At 39.9% G+C, this 26,443-nt stretch overlaps 1 protein-coding gene across 1 annotated transcript in view; it reads left to right on the forward strand.

Annotated features, from left to right (window-relative positions):
• LOC122799682 overlaps positions 1-26,443 on the forward strand; it is a 161,247-nt gene that overhangs the window by 91,923 nt on the left and 42,881 nt on the right. Inside the window, exons 3-4 of the mRNA XM_044068904.1 lie at positions 10,544-10,673; positions 26,241-26,374. Coding sequence (XP_043924839.1) covers positions 10,544-10,673; positions 26,241-26,374 — 264 coding nt within the window. The remainder of the gene's footprint in view (positions 1-10,543; positions 10,674-26,240; positions 26,375-26,443) is intronic.

Raw genomic sequence — 26,443 nt, forward strand, 5'->3', positions numbered from 1 at the left:
CATGTATATAACACTAAACTGACTAAAACATGTTCACTGCCTGTATCCTGCTATTCATATTCATAAACAAGAGTTTCCAGTTTCTCAGTTTTTGTATTATCCTTTGTTTAGTCTCTTCCTACATATCCTTACCTGCCATAACGGTGTCCTTTTTAACCGGTACTGTTAAATACTTCCTTTTATTGTGTCACCTTAAACATGGGTATTACTGAACTAATTCATGTGGAGATACTAGTTTACAGCTATAGCCTTTGTTTTCTCTTCATTTAATTTTATATAAAAAAAAACAAACAAACTTGAAACTGCCTCAGAATGTTCCGCAACACTGAGATGTCCTTTTCTGGTTTTATCATGTACAAATTAATATCGTCTACAAATAAAGCCAGCTTTTCGGGATTATTATACTAATTATCAGTACAGAATAAGATTAACCACATTATCTACAAACCATTTAATTATGTTGCAGTGGATATATTCTGTACCCTTTTCCTCTTCAAAGATGAAACATGGACAGAGACACTTTCTTTTTTGTCAGTCTTTTGGGTGATATGGTTGACTTGTGCTCTTTCCTTGTTATTAATTATGTATTCTTTTTACCATATACATTAATATTTTATAAATGATTTACTCAACCCATTTTATTTATTGACTGGGAAAGTCCAACTGGGTGCAAGACCTCTTTTCAGCAGAGGGATAGGAAGAAAAGCTCCAAAAGTCACTAATAAGATAAAAATAAAAAACAGTATATCCAAAATGTTGTACAACCGATAAAATAAAACAAGGCAATAAATCAAATATTATACAGTACATTAAATGGCATAGCATTATAACATGTTGGGCCAGATTCCAAAAGAGTTGTTCCCAGTGTTTCTCAGCCTTGATTCCAAAAGACTCTCTTGTGACTTTCAGTGCAGTTCCTGTCTATAAACAGATTCACAATGGCGGCCAGATTCCAAAAGGACCTGTCTTCAGTGTAAGTGGTCACGTTCATAGGTTCATAGGTAGGTACTAGGCTGTCGGCCCTAGGGCCTATACAAGCCCAGACAAAAAGGTACTCTGACTTTTGCCACCCAAGAAAATTATTTTCCTGTGCCACTGTCGAGCAGAGCCACAGAAGTGATCCCCGGGGTGAATTTCCGATTCCCATCCAATCATCAAGATTTTTCTTGAAGAGTGCTAATGAGTAGCTTTGTTTGATATAGATAGGTAGTTTATTCCAGAGTATGGGAAGTCTCTGGGACAGGAATCTATCCCTCCGGCATGTTCTGTTTATTGTGGTGACAAGGTTTAGGTTCCTAGAGCATGTAGCTCTGACGGATTGGGATTTCTTTAAGTGGAGCATGTCCAACAGCTCTGGGTTTGACATAGCTTTGTATGTTAGGCAGAGATCACCTCTGAGTAGGTGATATGCGACGGAGTAAAGCTGGAGGTTTTTGAGACTGTCTGCGTAGGGCATCTGTTTGAGACCAATAATCCTCTTTGTGAGGTATTTCTGCGGCCTTTCCAGTTGTCGATGTCTTGTGAGGTACATACCAAAAGGGGCATTGTACTCTATAATGGGTCTAATGAGAGATGAGTAGGGGGGAACATGACCTCTTTTTTTTTCTGGATGAGAAACCTTTTGTGATGAGGTGTGCCATGTAGAAGGATTTCCTGACTACTGTGGTGATGTGATTATCAAAGGAGAGACTACTGTCCACCTGTGTCCCAAGGTCTCTTATCACACTTTCGGTGTTAAGTGTACTACCGCCTATGTTGTAGTTCATGGGTACAGAATTTTTACCAAAGGGGATGACAATGCACTTTTTGGCACTGAGCTTGAGGCCATGGCTTTGACACCAGGCATCTGTCTCAGTGAGGCCCTTTTGTAGGATGCCCACATCGTTAGGAGTTTCGATTATGGCTCCTAGTTTGCTGTCATCTGCAAACTTTGTAAGCCAAAGACCTTCTGTGTTAGCCTGTACTTCAGAGAAGTAGATACCAAACAGGAGAGGACCCAGGACTGAACCCTGTGGTACTCCACTTGTCACTGGTCTGAAGTTGGATTTGGAGTCTGTTACTTTCACAGTGTGGGTTCTGTCAGTGAGCCAGTTGGCAACCCATCTTGTGACATATTGATTTATACCTAGTTTAGTGAGTGTATCTATAATTCTAGAGTGGGGGATGGTGTTGAAAGCTTTGGCAAGATCTAGATAGGCTGTGTAAACCACCTTACCCTTGTCTACTGCTTTGGTGACTGCTTCAAAGAAGTCTATCAGGTTTAGGAGACATAATCTGCCTTTTACAAACCCGAACTGTGTGGGGTCCAGAGTTTGGAGATTACCAATGTCTTTGTTTATAAGTTCCATGATGATACGTTCCATGGCCTTGCAGACCAGGCTCGTGAGGCTAATGGGGCGGTAGTTCCCTGGGTCCGTGGTGGCTCCCTCCTTGTGGAGTGAGATAACCGTCGCTGTGAGCCATTCAGCAGGCACAAAGCCTGAGGTGAGGCTATGATTGAACATGGTACTTAGGTGGTGTGCCAGTTCGTTCTGTAGTTCATGTAGAATGCAGCCTGAGATGCTGTCTGGTCCCATGGATGCTGTGTTCTTGGCTTTGGAGAGTGTGGTTTTTACCTGTGCAGCCGTGATTACAGGAACTTTGTATTCTTCCGGTATAGAGATGGGCCCTTTAGGGGGTGAGAGAGGGGGGTAAAGTTAGCACTGAACCTATCTGCCAGGATGTTGGCAGTATCAGTTGGGTCTGTATATTTAGTGCCATTGTGCTGTAACTCAGAGCAGATCTGAGTGTTGCCATTGAGATTCTTGACATAGCTATAGAATGCTTTGTGGTTGTCTTTAGAATCAGTGGTGTTTTTGTTTTCATAACTAGCTTTGGAGGATTTTATCAGGGATCGCAGCTTCATACTGAGGCTGACCAGGGAGCTCCTCCACTCATGGGATTTTACTCTCTTTTGCAACAGTTTATTCCTTCTGTTGTACAGTTTGTTTATAGCAGGGGACCACCAGATTGGCTTCCTTTTTATGGAGGATAGCGTCTTGGTTCTGTTTGGGATAGCACAATCCATGCACTCATGTAAGTGCTTATAAAGTGCAATTGTGTAGGATTCAGTAGTCATAACTGTATAGTCCATCTGCATGGGTCTCATGAAGTTCACCACTTCTGTCTTAAGAAGCATGAAGTTGGCTTTGGAGAAATTTTTTACCGTGGTTTCCTTAATGAGGGGTTGGGGGCAGGATGTGGATATCTAGGGTGATTAGCTTATGGTTGGATCGGACCAATGAGGCGTTGACTTCAGGTGTAGAACACCGGTCATTCATGTTGGTAATGACCAGATCTAGGATATTGTTGCCCCTGGTGGGGGTCTGGATAAGTTGATCCAGGGCATTGAGTTTATGAATTCCAGAAAGCGTTGATTGAAGGAGTTGGTACATGAGTAGTTTTCCCAGTTAATGGTGGGTTAGTTGAAATCGCCCATTATTAGGGTGTTTGGTTGAACCCTGATATTTTCCAGTACATCAAGAAAAGAGGAGTGGGAATCCTGGGGCATGGTGGGGGATCTGTAGCAAGCTACAATTTGGATTGCAGTTTTGCCCAGAGTTAGTTGCACTTGGATAACCTCAGCTGCATTATGCTGAGCAACCAGCCTGCAGGTGTGGATATCCTTAATGAATATGGACACACCTCCGCCTTTGGTGTTCTGGTCCAGGTTACATGGCCGAAAAGTGTGGTACGAGTTATAGCCTGGTAGTGCAGGGGTGCTCTCTGGAGCCTTGAACCAGGTCTCAGTCACTGCACAGATATTGATGTTCTCCATTTTAAGGAGTGCCTCGAGTGAGTGCATTTTGAGATTTAGACTTCTAGCATTGAGTAGAATCAGCCTAAGTTTTGCTTGCCTGTTCCAGTTACGGTGATGAATTTGTCATTTGAACCTTGCCTAAAAAAGGCATTATAGGGGCGGCAAGAACTTTAGCCAGTATCTGGAATCCCAGGGCTGACAGGTGCAGGCCATCTCTGGCAAAGCATCGTGGTCTGTCAACCATGTCATCCCAGGCAGACAGATACTGGATCCCTTTAGAATGACACCAGAAGCTTAGCCAATTGTTGAAGTCAATCATTTTGTCTTTGTACTGCGGTATCATTCTGGGTAATGGCAGAATGCTACTCAGGGCTAGGGTCATACCTGCCTGGGCTACAAGATCGGAGAGCTCTTCCATGTCTCTTTTCTTGTAGTCCAGGGAGGTACGTCTCAGGTCATTCATAGCCTAGTACCAACCTATGAACCTATCGGCCCTAGGGCCTATACAAGCCTAACCATAACAATTCCCTGGCTATTTCTTCCCACACTATTTACTTCCCTGGACCCCTGGGTCACACCAACATGGACAATGACAGAGTCATATTTGTACTTGTGGAGTGACCTGAGTGCGTGGGTTATGTGGCGGATCCTGGCACCCGACAGGCAGCTGACAGTAACCTTCTCTTTGTTTAGCCTGGTGAGTGGGACATCAGTGTGCCTGACTATAGAGCCACCTATGACTAGTGTGTTGGGTATGTTGTTTTGCCTTATTGGCTGTGGTTGAGTGGCACACTGAGTCTGCGGGCTATGTGTCATTTGGGTTGTGTTGGGGGTGGAGGTTGCTTGCATTTCTGCTTTGGAGGTCTCTGTTGCTTGAGCAGATTATTATTGAGAGCCTCCACAAATGTTTTTGTGTTTCTATGTGTGGATTTTGGTGGTGTAGATTTAGTGAGGCTATGTGATGAGTGTGGTGCTGTGCAAGTGTTTACCTTCTCCTCTTGACTGTCAAGTTCAGTCTTGGTTGGAGAGAGCCTTACCTCCAGTTTGGCTAGATAAGTGCATCTCTCTCAGGTTGTAGTGTTGGGTGGTAGGAGGAGAGGGTTGTCTGTGTACATGAGGCAATTTCTACATTGCCCCAAGATGCCCAGATTCTTCAGCTAGACAGGAGAGAACACTGGGAGATGACCCTTGGACATGCCTGAATAAAAAACAATTTTCCTCTAGATAAGTGAGGAAAGTGAGTACAAGAGTTTTTCTCTAAGCAAGTGAAGAAAGTAAGTACCAAAACTGTTTTCCTCTAGGTAATGAGGAAGGTTGAGTGCTGTAGTTAGTAATTAGTAGCTTATTTAGTGCTTACAAGTTCTGAACAAGTGCTGATCACGAATAAGCAAATTCAAGTGCTAAAACTAAGAATCTGTATCTGGACTAAATTAGTTACAGGAAAGGGAGGGGGAAACAAGTGCAAATGCGGGCTTTTAAATCAGAAAGTTGAGAGAGATGGAAAACCTGCCCAAACGGCCAATAACTACAATTTCTGGGCCAGAACCACTCCTTATGTGGTAAATAGGTTACCTAGTGCTTACCACTCCCACTGATAAACTAGAAGGCTTCCCTCCAACACGGAAAGCTTGGGGGGGCTCAGAAGCTTACATACAGTCCTGGATACAGCAAATCTGAATCTGGACTACACTAGTCACAGGAAAGGTAGGAAACAGGCTTAGATTTTTTTTTATATACAGAAAAGTAGCTAAAACAGCAGTAAAAACAATTCAAATGTAGTGCAACCTAGCACACTTGAGTATGTAGCAATGTTATACCAAACAGTTTAAAAATGCAATTAAATTAAAAATGACTAAAAACAAGTGCAGAAGGAGTCTATGAGGTAGAATGAAGTAAAGAGTTGGGACTGGGGGGAGTGTCCCAGATCAAATCTACAGTGGGGGCGGGCAACTGCAAAAGCCTCCAAATTTAAACAACAACACAGGAATAGGGAGGGTGGGTAGGAGAAAGCAACACCTTCAGCAGAGATCTGAAAACTATACAGCAAAACAGTGCAGAACTCTTGCCGTCAGCCAGCAATGATATAAAATTAGTCAAGCAACAATTAACGGTACACAACTCTGACGTGTCAGAAAAATATACTCAGCTATGTTTATCTCCAGATAGTTTGAAGAGCACTCTGTCAGGACACAGGAAGGCTCCAGCAATGATATGCAGGCTGTTACTAAGAGGTTCTAATTTTATGCAAGTAAGTAATAATTGCATAAAATACACCGACAGCACGCCTTATGGAATTGGGCCCTCTGTGTTGAAGGAATCTTGGCAGTTACAAAGATCGATACGGCATAATGCATAGCTGAGCATACAGAAGTTCAACTCCTCCTTTCTTACATAGTTTCATAGTTTAGTACTAGGCTATCTGCCCTGGGGCATTTATAAGCCTAGCCATAGTGATGTGGCTTTCGCCACCCCATGTAATGGTACAAAAGTGTATAGAATAGATTTAGAATACTGTGCCTCTGTCTACTAGTGACACAGTGAAGACCCCCTTACATAATAGAATTAGTTTACTGTGCCTCTGTCTAGTAGTGACACAGAGATGACCCCCTGGGGTAAACCTACGATCTCCCATCCACTCGTCAAGATTTCTCTTGAAGAGAGTCAGTGAGGGGCTGTGCCTAACATGAACTGGGATTCTTTTCCAGAGTATGGGAAGCCTCTGAGTTATGAATCTGTCCCTCCAGCATATCCTGTTCATATTTGTGCTGAGGTTTAAATCTTTAGCTCTCGTGGTTCTGATGGATTTGGATTTTTTGAGGTGGAGCATGTCCATCAATTCCTGATTAGACATGGCCTTGTACGTCAGGCACAGATCACCTCTGAGTAGGCGGTATGCTACTGAATAGAGCTGGAGTTTCTTTAGTCTGGCAGCATATGACATATGTTGGAGACCCTTGATCCTCTTGGTGAGGTACTTTTGGGGTCTCTCTAGCAGTTGCAAGTGCCGGGTGAGGTATATACCAAATGGGGCATTGTACTCAATCATGGGCCTGATAAGGGAGGAGTATAGGGGTACAATGATCTCCTTTAATCTGGATGTGAATCCCTTCATGATAAGGTAGGCAAGGTAGAAAGTCTTTCTAACCACTTTGGCAACGTGGATGTCAAATGAGAGGTCACTATCGACTTGGGTCCCCAGGTCTCTGATTACTTTTTCCGTACTCAGTGGGTTACTGTCTATGTGATAATTTGTGGGTACTTTGTTTTTCCCAAAGGGGATAACTATACATTTTTTGGCATTTAGTTTAAGGCCATGACTCCGGCACCAGTTGTCCGTTTCAGTGAGGCCTTTCTGTAGGATGTATGTGCCAGCTGGTGTATTGACTATGGCGCCTAGTTTGCAGTCATCTGCGAACTTTGTCAGCCACAACCCTCCCATGTTTGCTTTCACATCTGAGAAATAAATGCCGAACAAGAGGGGTCCCAGGACATAGCCCTGTGGGACACCACTTGTAACTGGCTTTGAGTCTGACATGGCTGCAGCGATTTTGACTTTATGGGTTCTATCCTTTAGCCAGTTTGCAACCCATCTTGTGACATATGGATTTACATTTAAGCTGTTGAGCTTGTCTATGATGCCCGAGTGGGGTATTGTGTTGAAAGCTTTAGCCAAGTCCAGGTAGGCTGTATGGACTGCTTTGCCCTCGTCAATGGCTCTAGTGACTGTTTCGAAAAAGTCAACCAGGTTTAAAAGACAGGATTTGCCCTTTACAAAGCCGAACTGGGTGGGATCAAGTGTCTTTAAGTCCCCAATGTCTCTGTTTATGAGTTCCATAATGATTCTTTCCATAGCTTTGCAGACCAGGCTGGTTAAGCTTATGGGGCGGTAGTTACCAGGGTCTGTAGAGGTGCCTCCTTTGTAGAGTGGGACTACTGTTGCTGTACGCCAGTGTTCAGGTACATATCCTGTAGTAAGGCTAAGGTTAAATAGCATTTTTATGTGCGGGTTTAGCTCCTCTTGGAGTTCAAGTAGCACGCAACCCGGGATACCGTCAGGTCCCATTGATGCTGTGTTTTTAGCTTTGCTGAGGGCGGTTCTCACCTGGACATCTGAGATGACAGGGAGGTTACATTCAGCTGGGATAAGTATTTCTTCTTTTGGGGGTGAGGGAGGGGAGATATTTGCACTGAATCTGTCTGGCAGAATGTTGGCAATATCTGTGGGTTCAGTGTATTTTTTGTCATTGTGAACTAACTCTGAACATATCTGAGGGTTTCCGCCCAGGTTTCTAACATAGCTGAAGAAGGCCTTGTGGTTATCTTTAGTGTCCATAGCGATTTTTCTCTCAAAGTTGGCCTTGGATGTTTTTATGAGAGAACGTAGCTTTCTACTAGTGCTGATCAGAGATGCCTTCTCTTTATGGGATTTTGCTCTGTCGTGCAGTAGCTTCCTTCTTTTGTTATACAATTTGTTTATGGCTGGGGTCCACCAGACAGGATGCCTGCCCTTGGTGGAGAGGGTCTTGGTTTTATTTGGGATTACATGATCCATGCATTCTTGGAGATGTCCGTAGAAAGCATTTGTGAAGGATTCTGCATTGTGGGATGTGGTTTCCACTGACCCAGTGGGCTTAAAGGATACCATCTCAGTTTTAAGAAGTGTAAAGTCAGCTTTTGAGAAGTTTTTCACTGTAGTCTTTTGTGTTGGGGGTGGAGGTGGGATACGTATATCCAGGGTGATTAGTTTGTGGTCAGATCTCACTAGTGAGGGGTATACTTCCGGTGTGGAGCACTTTGTCCCCATGTTTGTGATGATCAGGTCTAGTATATTATCTCCCCTTGTGGGAGAGGTGACTAGTTGTTCCATTGCATTTGAATTTATGAATTCCAGGAACCTTTGGGCTAGGGTGTTTGGGCTAGAATAATGCACCCAGTCTATGTTAGGGTAGTTGAAGTCTCCCAATATGATGGTGTTTGGTGAGACATTCATATCCTCCAATGTCTTCAGGAAGGCTGAATGGGGTTCCTGAGATTGGGAGGGTGGTCTGTAACATGCTACCAGCTGTATAGCGGTTTTGCCTACAGTTAGTTGTACCTGGATGGTCTCTGATGCTTCATGTGTTGCCACTAACCTGGAGGTGTGGGTGTCCTTGATGAATATGGACACTCCCCCTCCCTTTTTGGTTTGGCCCGAGTTTTGGGGCCGAAAACCATGATACGAGGTATAGCCTGGTAGCGTTGGGGTGCTCTCAGGAGCCTTGAACCAGGTTTCAGTTACTGCACAGACATCGATGTTCTCCATACTGAGGAGTGCTTCGAGAGCCTGCATCTTGAGATTTAGACTTCTGGCGTTGAGCAGCATTACCCTTAATTTTTTTCCATTTTTGTTTTCTAAGGAGGTGGGTTTGTCTTTTGAGCCTTAAGGCACTATGGGGGTGGCAAGAGCCTTAGCCAGTATAGTTACAATGCTTTATAACAAAGCACTTCATAAAACAGTTGAACTTTAGACAAGCAAATGTTTGAAAAAGTTAAGGGGAAAACTAGTATTATTAAAAAGGTGTTTGTAAAATAAAACATTTTATGTACTACATAGTTTGATTTTTTTTTCTACATGGGGCCCGGGTTTGACATCAACAATGACTATCACCTACAGCCAATATTCACACCACCAGGTGGGTTTGCTTTCCTCATGAAACTTTAATTTATTTTTACTTTTTATTGGGTTGTTCTTTATTTAAATAGAGATAATGTTTGAAGGTAGCCATATTTTTAAAATGTATGAGTGAGGTTTACAGTATAATTCAAAGCTTCCATTGTTGTAATGGAATGGGGTGGAACCAAGCACCTCTTTCAGTTCTTGTTGCTGCATCTCAGGAAGGAGGGGAATTTCTCCTGCAGTGACCTTTGTCATGCAGTGCTTTTTTGTACTTCATACCATTTTAAAAACTTTCACATGACCGTTCACAGAAACTGAAAAATGCATTCTAAAGTGTCTCTTCTTTTATTCTATACTTACACCATTACCCAGATTGCAGTTTTTGTGATTTTCAGGGCTAACTTTATCATTTGTCAGGTCTTTTTGTATTTTTATTTTTCTAAAAAGACATCTCCCAGAGTTTTTGTGCCCTTCATTTATGTTTATTTTAACTAATGCAATCTAAAAGTACTAGTGCTGCAAGAGGTACCATCACGGTCACCATGCTGAGGGATTTCAATTTGATTTTTGCATTATAATAAGTGTCTGGCTGTGTGTTTAGTAATCTTTAAAGAAACATAAACCAGTCTAATTCAGTAGTGTGAAGGATAACGGAGTTATTTAAACAATGATCATAATAATTGTTAAAATATATATAAAAAGTTGAGATGGTTCAGATTGAGTTTTTCAATGAAGCAATATCGCCCTCAACTTGCATTTTATTTGTCCTTGGAGTGTTTTTAAACTTGGAGCGAAGATTTCCTATTTCCCTGCCGTACTGTGTATAGGTTATATTGGAATGGAAGGGAAGCTTTCCTAATTTTGTAAATGCCACTACACAGTTTAGAGCTCACAGCTAAAGGTGTTTGCTGAGGCTGGAGCACTTACTGAATAGTTACTTTACTCAAGAGTATTACCTTGCATTTTTTACATGTACTTCACTAATACCATATTTTTCGTGTCATGCCTATTGAGGGATTGTATGCAGCATTATCTCCTGATTTCTCACAAAAATGCTTTTGTAATTTATTATTTTGTTTATATTTCAGGGGAGCCTTATCCCTTTGTTTCTAGGAGCAGATGTCATTGCTCATACAGGCATTCGGACGGAGAATCATCCAAAATTTCATGCAAAATTTGCTAAAAAGGGCTTGGCTACCAAGCTTGTCTTTGGATCAGGTAATTGTGTTTGTTCTAGTAAATGCGTTCTGACTTCATGGTCTACTTAGAAACTGTGTATACAGATTGGCAGTTGAAATGCAATACAGTTTTAATCGGGTGTACTGTCTTAAATAACGTTGGATATTTTGTTTGACTAGAGTGGTGTAACAAACATTAGCAATTGTCTTATTTAGATGTCTGATTCATATTGTTAAGACTTGTATTTTAACTCATGATTTTTCTTTTACTGGTTTGAAATGGTGCAGACTTATTTTAGTAGGATTTTTTTAAGCTTTGACGGAGTTTCAGATACATTGTCCCTTCTTTGTAGATCCATTACATGGGGATATACAGGGAAAAAGGCTGGTTCTTGTATTAAACACAGCTATTTAATATGGTTACAGATTAGATATTTTATGACTTCCAAGATGGCTGCACACTAACAGCTTATTTGTAGGTCTCCCAGTGTGAAAACAGAAGCTCTGCAGAGAAGGCCACTGGACTTGTGTTTATGGGTAAATTTCAGTAACTGACTAGTAAGTGCACTGGCTGGATGCCAGGAATATAAAGAAATATGGAAGACCTGGAAAAAAAATCGGCTACAAAAAGTGAGGGAGGAACACTGACTGTGGAACGTTCTGCAGCTGTTCATCAAAAAGCAATGCAATCTTCAGACATGACTTCCAGTAACCTACAGGAAGATATAAGACAACTGCATACAGACATGGTTAAAATAAACAAAACACTGATGGCGTATATGAACACAAACAACAAAAGGGTGGAAAAAAAATGGAAGAAGCATTAAACAGATATTCAGATGAGATGATAAAGCTGATAAAATCAGAGGTAAAAATGAAGAAAAGTCTGGCTGAATATGAAACTGTTCAGGAAGAGGTGTTTAAAAAAATAATAGAATTAGAGGACAGAGCACATAAGAAAAACCTGACATTTTCAGCTATACCAAAGAAGCTGGAAGGAACATATTGCATTGATTTTATGAAAGCACAAATAAGCAGCTGGACTGGTATGCCACAGCAGAAGTTGTTAGTTGAAAGGGCACATCATATATGCTCCAAACCTAGCTATAAGAAAGCAACCTAGACCTTTAATACTAAAGATGCAATCCTACCAGCTGAAGGAGGTGATTCTGACAAAACTGTGGCAGAAGGACCAAATACTAAAAGTGAGAGACAGCAGACTGTTTGTGGAGAATGATTACTCATTGTACACTAGGCAGAAGAGGAGTAATTTCATTCCACTGTTCAGGGAATATCAAGATGCAGGTGTGAGATTCAAACTGCTGTATCCAGGTGTCTTTAAGGTATTCTTCCGTGGAGGGAAAAATCTATTTTCGATGAAGGGCATGCTAAGGAGGGAATACAAAAGTTGGTCCAAGAAAAAGTGAGCTGTGAAACGGAAGGGAATTCTGCTCCATGGTCTTCTGGTAATAAAGACCACATAGAAACTGTACCTGTGAAACCTTTTCCAGTATTTCAATGGAAAATGTTGGAGAGAAGGAAGGGAGCATGAGAGCTGACTAGAACAATCAAGAGTACATTGGAAATGAAGCAGACAGGATATGGATGATGGAGAAGAACAGTATTAAAAACCAGTAACTTAATGTGGTATTACAATGCAATGATTATATTTATGAACTATGACAGACCAAGAACATCTGGAAATATTGTAATTTTTCAAAATTTGTTGGGATTTGTAGGGGACTCAAAAGTATATGCTCTACTTCATGTCATTAATGTTTGGAAAAATGCAGAGGGGAGAAAACTAACTACAAGTAAAAAAAATATTTTCTTAATAGTACTGTATTTTTGTTGTATGGTTTTCTTTGCATGCTATTGGGGGATTGTAAACAGGTGCCATTATTTTTCTTGTCCCCCCCCCTTTTCTCTTTCTTCCTGTACAGCTTTGAGAAATATAGGCAATGCAATGTTAAAAAAGAGCCTTGTTAAAAAGGCATGACAAAGTTAAAATTAGTATGCTTTTTCTCATTCTTGCATGAGGAAATGACTGGATTAAGGACTTTAGATTAGTTTTAGGAGAGAGCAAGTAAATGAAAAAGAATATTGAGCATTATGATGTTTTTTTCCCAGCAAATGCATGTGTATTTAGTAGCAGTTCTGCAGCTGGTCTTCATGTTTCTATGGAAACAATCCGATAAAAAGGAACTGGCTGTCTAGTTCTCATATCTCCATGGAGACAATCAGATAAAGAGAAACTGTAGGCAGTCTGGTGGAAGGGGAAAAAAAAGAAATTAAAAAAACCTAAAACCTATTAACTTAACACACAAAACTATGTATTTCTTCAAATACTAAAGGTTTTGCTTCCTACTAAGAACAAAAGTTCTAAGTTGACAGCCACACAGACAGGCTAGAGTTACACCCCCCCCAAAACTGCTATAATGCAGCTTAAGAAAATTCTGAAAGCAATCGGGGTGTTTTCCCAGCCGAGAGAGCTTTAAAGATAAGACAAAAACAATTAGACTTGAAGTAAAGTTTTCTCATTTTTTTAAATGCAAGAAGATACTAATATGAACAGGTGCTTTTGTTTTTTTGTTGTCTCCCTTTTTCTCTCTCTTTCTTCATTTTTAAGAAATGTAGGCACTGCAATGTAAAAAAGGAAGGAGAGGGAAGGAGAAGGGGGGAGGGAAGAAATGTCTGGTTAAGAGAGTATGACAAAAGAAAAATCACTGTGCTTTTCCCCATGCTTGCATGAAGAAAAGACTGGCTTAAGACCCTAGGCATTATCCAGTAACAATTTTATTGCAAAGCATGTAAATGAAAAAGAATATTATAAGGCTTTTTCTGGTAAATAAGGCATCCGTATCATTTTTGTGTCTAGTTTGCATGTCACTAGAAAGACAGTTGCAGTTACTAATGGCACAGGCTGTACAATGCGTCTTAGCATAACTAACCTTTCTTTTTGGTTAACTCTAGCCTGTCTGTGTGGCTATCAACTTAGAACTTTTGTTCTTAGTAGGAAGCAAAACCTTTAGTATTTGAAGAAATACATAGTTTTGTGTGTTAAGTTAATAGGTTTTAGGGGTGTTTTTTTAGGGGGGGTTGTTGGTTCTGTTTGAGGGCTTTCAAAAAAACAAAAAGTTATGTAAGATGTGACATAGGCTCAAATGGATATGACTAGAAGTAACTGTATAAAAGACCAGCCTGTCGAACAGTATATGCACGTAACATAAGTTGGAACTAGACATTTAACAAAAAAGCATTTATCCATAAAAGGTGGTAATAATAACTATAAAAGAAATGATGCGTTCTGTAATCTGTTTCAATCTGAATGGTCTTACAGATGATATAAAAAAGAGTAATGAACTATATTAAAAATGTAGAGTGCAAATAGCTATCCTACAGGGGACAGGACTGGAAAGAACTGAACATGTGAATTTGATAAAAAGGTTTTCAGGATGATTATTCAGCAGAATGTCTGGGGCAAAGGAAAAGAGGAGCTCCAGTAGTGATAGAAGAGGAAAAAAAAGACAATGGAAGATGGATCATACTAAGGGGCTACTGGCAAGGGAGGAGGAGGATTACATTGGCATACATTTACACCCCCCCCAAAAACTGCTATAATGCAGCTTAAGAAAATTCCAGGAGAAATAATCAGCTTTTGGCAAGGAATATTACTTATAGGTGGGGACTGAAATTTTGTTTGCAATGGTGAAGATGTGTCTGGGGGGCCTAGAAGGAAAAATATAACAAAAGAAGGTAGATTTTTGAAGAACTTTATGAACATGTTTGGCACGGAAGATGTGAATTCAGTACTAGGAGTTTGGAGTGAATTTACATATTATTTCCCAAGATACAAAAATGGGGCTAGGCTAGATAGAATTTATATCTCACAGGAACATGTGCATTTAATTGAAAGTCTTGAAACTAACCCAGTAACTATTTCAGATCATGCACCAATAGTAATTAAAATAAAAATGCAAGGTAATGAAATAAAAATCAGACACTAGCACTTTTCCCACCTGTTGGTTGAAAAGAGAGGAATTTAAGGAATGGGTTTTGGAATTAATTCAGGAGCTACTAGGGAAGACAGAAATTTCTTCTGAAAATATAGCTAGGGAGTGGGATAAAATTAAAGTGGAGTTTAAAACTAGGGTGGAAATAAAGGAAAAAGAGATATGGCTAAAAAGTAACAAGAATTATTTAGAGGGACTGACAGATGTTAAAGTATTGCAAAATAGGGGCAATCTCTCAGAACAAGTAAAGGGGCAACTGCAGAAAGTTAAACTGAAAATAAGGGATTATCTTGATAATGCATGAGTGTAGAAAGATTGCTGTTAAGCAACTGTTTTTTGATAATTCTAGAGCACAGAAACTTAGTACAACGTGTCAGGCAACAGAAAATGGAAAGAGCTGTCACCAAGCTTAGGGAGCCTACAACAAGGGAGGTAATGAGATCCTGTAGATGTATTAGAAATATTTTAGTCAAGTTTATATAAAGCAGAGAAATATGGAAATCAAGAAAAGGTACACATGGAAATGTTTATGGAATAATGAAATATGCCACAGTTAGAGGAATATGAGGCTTCGTTATTAACAGTTAGGCTAGGAAGAGATGAGATAAAAATGGCTTTGTATAACCAATCTACAGGAAAGTCCCCAGGAGTAGATGGTATTCCTGTGGAAGCTTGGAAGTTAGGAGGGGAAAAAAAACTGCTAAAGATCTGGAAGGTTTTGTTTAGCAGTATTTTAAGAGGAGAAGTACCATCATCTTGGAAGAAAGCTGTGGTAACTGTAATACCTAAAGAGGGTAACTATCTATAGGATCCAGCTTCATACAGGCCCATTTCAATATTAAACCATGATTATAAAGTGTTTGTCTAAATGGCTAAAAGAATGGCAAAAGTGATACCAAAACTGGTAGATATGGATCTTTGTGGTTTTGTGGAGGAGGGGCAAACACTTGACAATATTAACAGAACATTGATGATCCAGAGGGAAGCAGAATGTAAGAAAATACCACTGTTGTTGGTGGGTCTTTATGCAGAGAAAGCATTTGACAGAGTACACTGGGACTTCAGCAGGGCAATGGAAGCATTTGTTTTCTCTGATACAATATAAGGTTGATTAGAAATATATATGAGCAATCAGAGGCGAAAAGTAAAGTGGGTGGGGGTCCTCTCTGATAACTTCTGCTTGAGTAGAGGAACCAGACAGGGTTGTCCACTTTCCCCTTTGTTGTTTGCATTATATTTAGAACCATTGGCAAAGGAAATAAGTGACTCAGAAATTCAAGGATGTAATTGGCATGGTAGTCATGAAAAGCTGGCTCTATTTACAGATGACATTATTTTATACATGGCAAAAACCAGAAAGGGACATTATAGTGTTGTGGAATATTTTAAAATAGTTTCAGATCTTCTTGGGATACAAAATTAATGAAGCAAAACAAAGGCAATATCAGTATATGATGTACCCACACACGAATTGGTACAATAATATCCATACTTATTGGGACATGATAAAATCGAGTATTTAGGAGTATGGATTAGAAATGACTGTTGTGGCAGCTAAGGATATGTGGGAAGAGACTAAACAGAAGATAATACAGAAATTGAGGAACTGAAAGTTTTTTTATATGGATATGGATACGAAGATGCAAGCAATTAAAATGTTTTTAATCCCTTTAGTCTTATACACAGGTCAGGCATATTTTTATTAACCAGAGGAGAAACTGTAGATGGCAATTAAAAAAAGAGTTGAAGGATTTTATCTGGGAAGGGAAGACAACAAGGGTAACGTGGGATAAGATGATTATCACAATAGAACAAGGTGGACTTCTTCTTTCAGCTGCTCCCGTTAGGGGTCGCCACAGCAGATCAACTGTTTCCATTTCTTCCTGTCCTCTGCATCTTGCTCTGTGACACCAACCACCTGCATGTCCTCTCTCACCACATCCATAAACCTTATCTTAGGCCTTCCTCTTTTCCTGTTACCTGGTAGCTTCATCCTTAGCATCTTTTTACCAATATACTCAGCATCCCTCCTCAGCACTTGTCCAAACTAACGTAATCTTGCCTCACTGGCGTTGTCTCCAAACCTTCCAACCTGGGCTGACCCTCTAATATACTTATTCCTAATCCTGTCCACCCTCATCACACCCAGTGCAAATCTTAACATGTTTAACTCTGCCACATCAAGCTCAAACTCCTGCCTTTTTGTCAATGCCACTGTCTCCAACCCATATACTATAGCTGGACTCGCTACCCTTTTGTAGACCTTCCCTTTTACTCTTACTGGTACTCGTCTGTCACAAATCACTCCTGACACTCTTTTCCACCCAGTCCATCCTGCCTGTACTCTCGTCTTCACCTCTCTTCCACACTCCCCATTACTCTGAACTGTTGATCCCAAGTACTTAAACTCATCCACCTTCACCACCTCTACTCCCTGCATCCTCACCATTCCTCTATCCTCCCTCTTTCACACACACATATTCTGTCTTAGTCCTGCTGACCTTCATTCGTCCTGCTGACCTTCATTCCTCTTTTCTGTAGAGCATATCTCCACCTCTCCAGGGTCTCCTCCACCTGTTCCCTACTCTCACTACAGATCACAATGTCATCTGCAAACATCATAGTCCACGGGGACTCCTGACTGATCTCGTCTGTCAACCTGTCCATCACCATTGCAAATAAGAAAGGGCTCAGAGCTGATCCTTGATGTAATCCCACCTCCACCTTAAAAGCATCCGTCACTCTCAGCACTGTCACACTACCCTCGTACATATCCTGTACCACTCTTACATACTTCTCTGACACTCCTGACTTCCTCATACAATACCACAACTCCTCTCTAGGCACCCTGTCATATGCTTTCTCTAAATCCACAAAGACACAATGCAACTCCTTCTGACCTTCTCTGTACTTCTCCATCAACACTCTCAGAGCAAACACAGCATCTGTAGTGCTCCTAGCATGAAATCATACTGCTGATTACTAATCATCACCTCCCTTCTTAACCTAGCTTCCACTACTCTTTCCCATAACGTCATGCTGTGACTGATCAGTTTAATCCCTCTGTAGTTACTACTACTGGACTAGGATTACCCAATTTGAGAGGGTATTTTAGAGCAACACAGTTCAGGCTCTTATACATAGCACAAGCAGAAAACTATAATTCCAAGTGGAAAACAACGATAATGATACTGGGAAAACTCCGGAAACAAGGAGAGACTGGGATTTTGGATGCAGACTCTAAGGAGAACAACAAAAATCATACAGAGTATTGTACTCATAAAATAGCAGGGAGTGTACTAAGAACTAAACTAGTGCAGGAATGGAGAAAAGAGAGTCTGCTGGTAGGGTTGACTGTGGTTAGGGATACCTAGATAATTAGAAAGGGAAAGGTAATAGAATGAGAAGAGGCCAAGAATTTATTTGGACTGCAGGTTAGAGATTCCCTTTCCTATCAAGGATTGCTATCACAGTGTAGACAAATAGAAAGAAATAGTGGGGGGGGGGGTCCTAAAATGAAAGACCAGCACTGGTCGAGTTTTTAAAAGAATCTAGAACTGAAGCTGCTATTAAAAAAGGAATGATTAGTAGAGGATATAAAATATCATATGATAATTATAAGAATCATTCACAGGAGCTTAGAAAGGATTGGGAAGAGAGATTGGATAAGCAATTCAGAAAGAGACAATGGGGGATGTATGTATATCTCATGAGCAACAAAGTTTAGAAGATTTAATATATTTGTCTGGAAGCATTTGCATAGGTATTTTTATACCCCAAGTAGTCTCCAAAGAATTTTTCCTTAGGTGGATAGCAAATGTTGAAGGTGTGATGGGCAAAAACGAAGTGGCTGGGAACATATTTTTTGGGAGTGTAATGAGCTTGGACACTTTAGAGATTCCCTGCTGACTGCTCTGTCAAAGATGCCGGGTGAGCAGATTGGATTGACTGGTGAGATGATTTTTTTGAGCTGTGATACAGAATCGGAATTACCTAAACATAGTAAAGCGTTGCTGAGTCTAATTATGGTGGCTGCCAAAAAGCAATTACTAGAAAATGGAAATCAAAGTCTAAACCCACTTTACTAAAAGTAGTGAATATAGTAACACAGATAAAACAAATGGAATTCGGATCTTTAAAGAGGGAAGGAGCAAACTATATAGGAAAAAATGGGAACTGTGGGAACAATATATGCAGAGAAGGAACGAGGTTTAAGAGGCAGGATTTGAATGAGCTATATAATGCTTAACTGATAATGACTGGCTAGATTATAAGTGATGTATAATGTTTGCAACTACAGTTGTTTCAATGGTGTCTGTGATATATAATGTTTGCAACTAAAGTGATATCAATGTTTTTTCATTTATGTAAATGTAAGATTGCCTATGTCATATGTGATAATTTAATAAAGATGTTTATTGGAAAAAAAATTACATTTGCAATTTTTTTCCAGGTGTGTCTCCTGTAGCATAGCTATTTGCACTTCACGTTTTTTTTTTAATATACGTCACTACTCTTTCTTGTTTTTGTATTTATCTATGAGACCATTAATATTTAAAGACATTACGGAAAGCATCATTGTCTTAAAAAGTTATTACCACCTTTTATGTATAACACATTTGTTTGTTGAATGTCTAGTTCCAGCTTTTGTGTTACATGAATACATCGTTTATCAGGTTGAACTTTTATACAGTTGTTTCTTGTCATATCCATTAGAGTCTGTGTGACATCTTATAAAACTTTTTGTTTTATTGAAAGCACTAAAAAAAAAACACACCCCTAATACCCTCCTAAAGCCTATTGACTTAATACTAACACACAAAACTACATCCATCCTCAAATATTCAAGTTTTACCCTCCTAATAGGAACAAATGTCCCAAACTGACAGCCACACTTAGAGTCCAGTTAACCTAAAAGAAAGGTTATCCATACTAAGTTGTGTGGTGCAGACTGTGCTTCTACTAAGTGCTGTCTGGTTTTATCTTATTTTTATAGCTCTTCCAACTGGGAAAACACCTGAATGCTTTCAGAGAACATTATAACTTATCCAATTTCTCTTTTTTTTTTTCTAGCGATTTTCTCTTTATCAGATTGTAGGCAGTTTCTCTTTATCAGATTGTTTCCATGGAGACATGAGGACAAGATAAAAAATTGCTACTAAGCATACATTTATTTGCTAGAAAAAAAATCATTATAATAATCAATATTCTTTTTCATTTACTTGCTTTCTCCTAAAACTTGGTACTTGATCAAGCTAAGGGCCTTAATCCTTGGCAAGAATGGAGAAAGGCACATTAAAAGAGCATGACAGAAGAAAACTTAACCAGACTTTTTTTTTTTTTACTTAGCAGTGCCTACATTTCTTAAGAGTGAACAAGGAGAAAGGAGAGAAGGGAGAAAGTGAAAAAAAGAAGAAAGAAAACAAAAACAGGAGCACCAGTTTACAATAGTGCCCCCATTACATGTAAAAACAACAGAGAAAGCTTTACTTTATAGCATGCAGAGGAAATCATACACTATAAAAATACTATTAAGATAACAATTATTTTACTTTTAGTTTATTTTTCTACCTCCTCTTGCCCTCCCCTAAGTATTTTTCCAAACATTAATGACATGAAGTAGAGCATATACTTCCCCACAAGTCCAAAAACATTTCCAGATTTTCTTGTTCTGTTGTATTTCATAAATGTAATTATTGCTTTTTCCAAAGTTACTGGTTTTCTTCCTATTAATCTCAGTCTCCCAAATCCTGTCTCTGCTTCATTTCCAGTGTAGTCTCGATTCTTCTCTCATGCTCCCTTCTTTTCTCTCCAGCACTTTCCTTTAAAACAGTAGAAAAGGTTTCACTGGCACAATCTGTCTGAGTTCTCTATTACCAGAAGAACAGGAAGCAAAATCTCCTTCTGTTTCACAGCTCACCTTTTGCTGAACAAACTTTTGTTTTTTTCCTCTGTAGCATGTACCTTATCAAAAAAATATTTTGTCCCTCCATAGAAGCATATTTTGAAGATAGCTGGGTTCAGCAGTTTGAATCTCGTGGCTGCTTCTCAACATTCCCTGAATAGTGGAATAAATTTACTCCTCTTCTACCTGGTGTACAATGAGTAATGATTCTCCCCAAACACTCTGCTGTCTCCCACTTTTAGTACTTTGTACTTCTGCCACCGTTTTGTCAGAATCAACTCCTTCTGCTGGTAGGATTGCATCTTTACTATTAAAGGTGTAGACTGCTTTATCATAGCCAGGTTTGGATCATACACATGATGTGCCCTTTCAGTTAACAACTCCTGCTGTGGAATACCAGTCCAGTTGCTTATTTGTGCTTTCATACAATTCATAGTCTGTTCTGTTCCTTCCAGCTTCTCTGGTACAGCTGAAAATATCATGTTTTTCCCTATGTGCTCTGTCCTCTAATTCTGTTCTTTTTTGAAACATCTCTTCCTGAGCAGTCTCATATTCAGCTACCCTTTTCTTCATTTTGACCTCTGATTTTTATAGTTTTATCACCTCATCTGAATATCTTTTTAAAGCTTCTTCCATTTTTTCCAGCCTTTTGTTGTTTTGAGTTGATTTACTCCATCAGTGTTTTGTTTATTTTAACCAGGTCTGTGTGCAATTGTTTTATGCTTTTCTCCAGGTTACTGGAAGTCATGTCTATGCTATTTTTCCCAGTCAGTGTTTTTTCTTCACCTTTTGTATCTCATTTTCCTTCAGGTCCTCTGCCAACCACAATACCAATACAACCACAACCCCTTCACCCACTCATCGCAAATCTCTCCTACTTACCACCATCGGTGCCCAAAGCCTTTGCAATAAACTACCTAACTTCCATGCCTGGCTAGCCCATAACCAGCCTGGCATTGTATCTGTCTCTGAAACATGGCTCAAGCCACACGTTAAAGACTCTGAAATCACCCCCCCCCCAATTATCGAATCATAAGACATGACAGATTACAAGGAAAGGTGGAGGACTAGCCCTACTTTTTTCTTCTACCTAACATTGACACCCTATACCAACTCTCTCTCTCTTTCAGCTTTTCCCACCCTATACCAACCCTATACCTACATTCTCTACAACTGAATTAACCCTGGCCCACCTAAAAATCGACAACCACAAAAACATAGTTATAGCTGCCCTATATATTCCACCAGGTAACAACATCGTTATACTCAAAGACATCCTTTCCTGGTTCTCTTCTAATATAAGTAATGAATCAGTCATCCTTGGGGATGTTAACATCAACTGGACCTCCATTAACTCAGATAACGACTCCCAAAATATAAACCTTTATAATTTCTCCCAATTAATAGACTCTCCAACTAGGCCCAAAAACATAACTCTTCTGGCAGCATCCTTGACTGGATATTAGTATCCCATCCCAATAACATCTGTGATAGTGGCACCCTACCCAATTGTCTTAGTGATCACCTTCCCGCCTTCATACATCGCTCAACTTCCACCCTTTATCTACAACACAATTATATCTTAACACGTAACCTCACCAATTTCAAACCTGAATCCTTCTCAGACTTCTTAAAACAACTGGACTGGAACCCTCTAAAAACTCTTCCACTAGACCATGCTGTGACTTACTTTAATACTTCATTTATTAACAGACTTAATAACTTAGCGCCCCCTAGAACTAAAAGAGTTCAATCCAAAACTGCCCCCTGGCTTTCTAAGGAAACAGTAACCCTCATGCATACCCGTGATAAATCTCGGAAACTCTACCTAAAAGACAAAACCCTTGCCTCGCTTTCAAAATTCAAACAACTCCATAATACAGTTAAAAAAATTAATCACCTCTGCTCGCAAAACGTACTACTGTAGACTTCAAAACAACCACAACTCCAACCCCAAAAAGTCTTGGAGCAGTATCCCAGCCCTCCTTAGTCCTGGCAAAAAAGTCAGCCCTTGCTCTGACCCCAGCTCCATTGATGATGTCATAGCCTCCAAATTTAACACCTTTTTCATAGACTCTATAGCCAAGCTCACTACTTCCTTCCATAACAACTCATTACCTCCTCCAACTTCTCTCATGCATAATTCTTCTACTACTACCACCAGTATAAACCACCCTCCTCCCTTTTCACTCAAACCAATTGCTGTCAGTACTATACAAAAACTTCTCCTAAAACTAAAACCATGCACCAATGCCCCTGACAACCTACCATCTTACTTCCTTAGGCCTTCTGCTGATGGCATAGCTCTCCCCATCTGTATTCTAATCAGTCGTTCTATACAAGAATCCTATGTACCCCTCCTCTGGAAGCAAGCCTTCATTATTCCCCTACACAAAGGGGGCAACAACACAGTAATATCCAACTTTCACCCCATAGCAATCCTTGTAGCCACCCTTCTCCTCAACCTTTCTACAGCATTCAGCACCATTTCCCATCGCCTACTTTTGTCTAAACTCTCTCAAATCAGTCTCTCCTCCTCTTCTGTCAATTGGTTCTCCAGTTACCTCTCAGAGGCAGCAAGCTGTCAAGTGGAATACCTGCACCTCTTCTTAGCTTAACACTGTAACAGGTGTCCCCCAAGGCTGTATCCTGGGACCTTTACTATTTAACATTTTCATTAACGACTTTCAGTTCTGTATCCTAAAGACTAAACTAGTCCAATTTGCAGATGATTCTACTATCATCTGCTCAGCTGACTCTCTCCCCAAACTCATGCATGCCACTCAAGACGCCTTCAACAACATTGAGACATGGATGCTTAATAACCACTTTGCTCTTAATGCAGCTAAAACAAAAAATATGATCTTTACCCCATCTAAGAATACCAAATTAGACAAACACTTCGTCTCCATACTAAGCCAAAACATGACCCCTGTTGAAATAGTCCCCTACACCAAGCTCCTAGATGTTCACATCAATGAACAAGTAAAGTTTGACATTCATCTTCAAACCAACATAAAGAAAACCCACCAGAAGCTTGGAATGCTTTATCGTCATAATCACTTCCTAACTCCTTCATCCAAGCTTGCTCTGCGAACATCTACCTCCTTCGCTCCCTCACCTGTGGTGCCCCTATATCCTTACCAATCTACAAGCCACACGTAAGGCTAAGCTGGCTTCCTGTTACAGTAAAATCTCAGTTTGCACCAGTTCCAAATCCTCCTCACATCATTGTGTTGCATTACCGTCTCTGAATTGGCTAGAACTCCCCAGCTATCGCCTGTATATTCAGCTTCCTACTGTCCACAAACTTATCTTTAAGCCAGCGTAACGCCCCTCTCTCTCATCCATCCTTACCTTACATCTCCCTGATCAAGTCCATAGGTCCAACAATCAGAATCTACTTGAGGTTTCCAAATGCATACGTACTCCTGGGCAACTACTACTGTCATTTTCCTACCATATAAATGGAATTTATTTCCTCCCCATATCCGAACCGGCCAGAACCTCTCCTCTTTCAACACTCTACTCCACTCACATCTCTCGTCTACCTTGGAATTCTGCTGATCCCACCCCTCCTAATCTCTCCATTTTCCCCTCTACCCCCCCCTTTCCTGTTTTCCCCTAACCCATAACTCTATCAATATAATGACCTCTTCCCCCTCCTCTTCCTTTGGAACATCTTGTTCCCCTTCTATCCCTAATGCATCTTATAATGTCTAATTTACCCACAATTGAATTTTCACCATCTCAGATTGTTCAGAACCTATTATCATTGAAAACTATAATGATACTGCTACACTGCTTGTGATGCATAAACTTGAGTTTGTAAATATTCGTCTACACCAATAGATCAGGGATTTCTAACACATTTTTCAACGTCTAATGATCCTGCTTATACAATCACTTTGCATGATTCTATACCACCTCACAGTGATTTTATTGACTTTGTATTAACTTTTGTTTTTGTTGATTCTATTGACTTTATTGATTTTATTAATTATATTAACAATTGCTGTTTTTTATGTCTTTACATGGAGCTTTTCTCCCCGGGCCTCCATTGAGAAAGGGCTCATTTCGGCCCAATGGACTCTCCCGGTTAACAAACTGCAAATAAATAAAAATGTATTTTTTCTTGGCATCTACGCAGTGCACCTTCTAACCAGATACTGAAATTTACCAAGAAACACAAAAGTCCACTGGCCTTCTCTGCTGAGTTTCTGTTTTCACACTGGGAGAGTTGGAATGAAGCTGTTTCTCAATGTGCAGCCATCTTGGAAGTCCGATACTGTAATCCATATCATAAGTAACTGAGTAGGATCAAGGAATTAGAGTTTATATTTTTAGATCTTGTTCACATCACTAACAGTTTCTCCATATTTTTGGAATCTGCTAAGTCATTTATTTTCCTTAGATTCTGTACACACCAAGTATATTATGTTCTTTGTCTGCATTGATATGCATCAGTTTAAGAACGTGAGATATCCAGCCACAGAATGAGACTTTATTACAGAGAAAAGTATTTTCACTAAGAAGGGACTGAATGTCAAAACTGATAAACCTGTTTTAGTCTTCAAATTTAGTACCAGCTAGTTGTTAAGGGTCAAACATAAGACGACTGTGCAAAATATTTGTTGTCAGGTATTAAAATGTTTCAGATGCTATTTACAGGAATTCAACTGTGTACATAAGAAGTTCAGTGGCTTCTATAATGTTTTGTGTTGTGGAACTGCTTTCTTAGTTTTATTTGTTTTATTTTATTTAGAGTCTCAGTGCAGAAATTATTTAAATAACTTAGTCCCTCTACCATATCCTCCAACTTTGTTTGATTTTTATTGTGCACTGTTATTGTCTTGTTCTTTAGAAGTGTTCTGTGATATCAACCTGTAGGTTTTTATTCCATTTGATAAGGTATAGAAAGATTGTAGTAAATGAACCAAGGGCTCTGTGCATGTCTGCTGTGGTTAAGTAGAGAACAGGAACATGAAGGCAGGAGACTCTTGCACTGAGGTTCAGCAGTTGCCAGGGATTGTTGTGGTGAAAGGTGAGGCATGTTAGTTGCATCTGATTGTAGATGATATGTTTACTTTGCCATCAGTTTTCTAAAGTTTGGCTGACACCAAAGCCTGATCGGACTTTGAGCAAAAACGTAAAGAATTTTACTTGAGGGCTTTGCCCCCTACTGTAGCACCCATGCAAGTGGAAATGCCTGGCCACCCCCTTTTTACTATAACAAACTCTGATTTCACTACATTTTGGATATATTTTTGTTTTAGCTTGGCAGCAGTTATATTCATTTAGCTAGGATTTGCCATCTTCTCTTCAGTGAATCAGTTAGCAATGAATTCTCTCCTAGGTTTCGCTAGTGATATTGTCCATCTGAACAGGATGCAGACGGGTCCCAGAGGAGTTGAGGGAATTTAGGTAGCTGTATGACTAGTGTATTAAGACACTGACAAAAGCATGTGGCGACTTCACAAAATTTTTTAAGCTGTGGTAGAAATTTAAATGGTTACGTTGTTCTCTCACAATTTGTACTACTAAGCAGCTGTAACAGTGGTAGGTCGAAGCGTAGTCTGCTTTATACAACAGTGAAAAAGGTTTCAGAAACTTAAGTTGTATACCAGGTATTTAAATGTTGCATAAATAATTTTGTATTGATGTTAATAAAACTCATTTTTTCTGACAGAATTTCGGTTTGAAGGCCTGAGGCTGCCAAGTGGAATTAACAGTCTGTGGTTTTACAGCATTCAGGGGCTTTTTCGTGTTGCGTTTGAAACGTATAACAAGAAGGAGCAGCTAGCTGTTTTAGATCACCTTCAGGTATTTGTCATATTTCAAGTCTGCCAATTTAAATCCATGGTACAGCTGATTTTGGGAAGGGACTAATAT

Source organism: Protopterus annectens, chromosome 4.part0 (genome assembly GCF_019279795.1).
Source record: "Protopterus annectens isolate FY-2018-M chromosome 4.part0, PAN1.0, whole genome shotgun sequence".
NCBI lineage: Eukaryota > Metazoa > Chordata > Ceratodontiformes > Protopteridae > Protopterus > Protopterus annectens.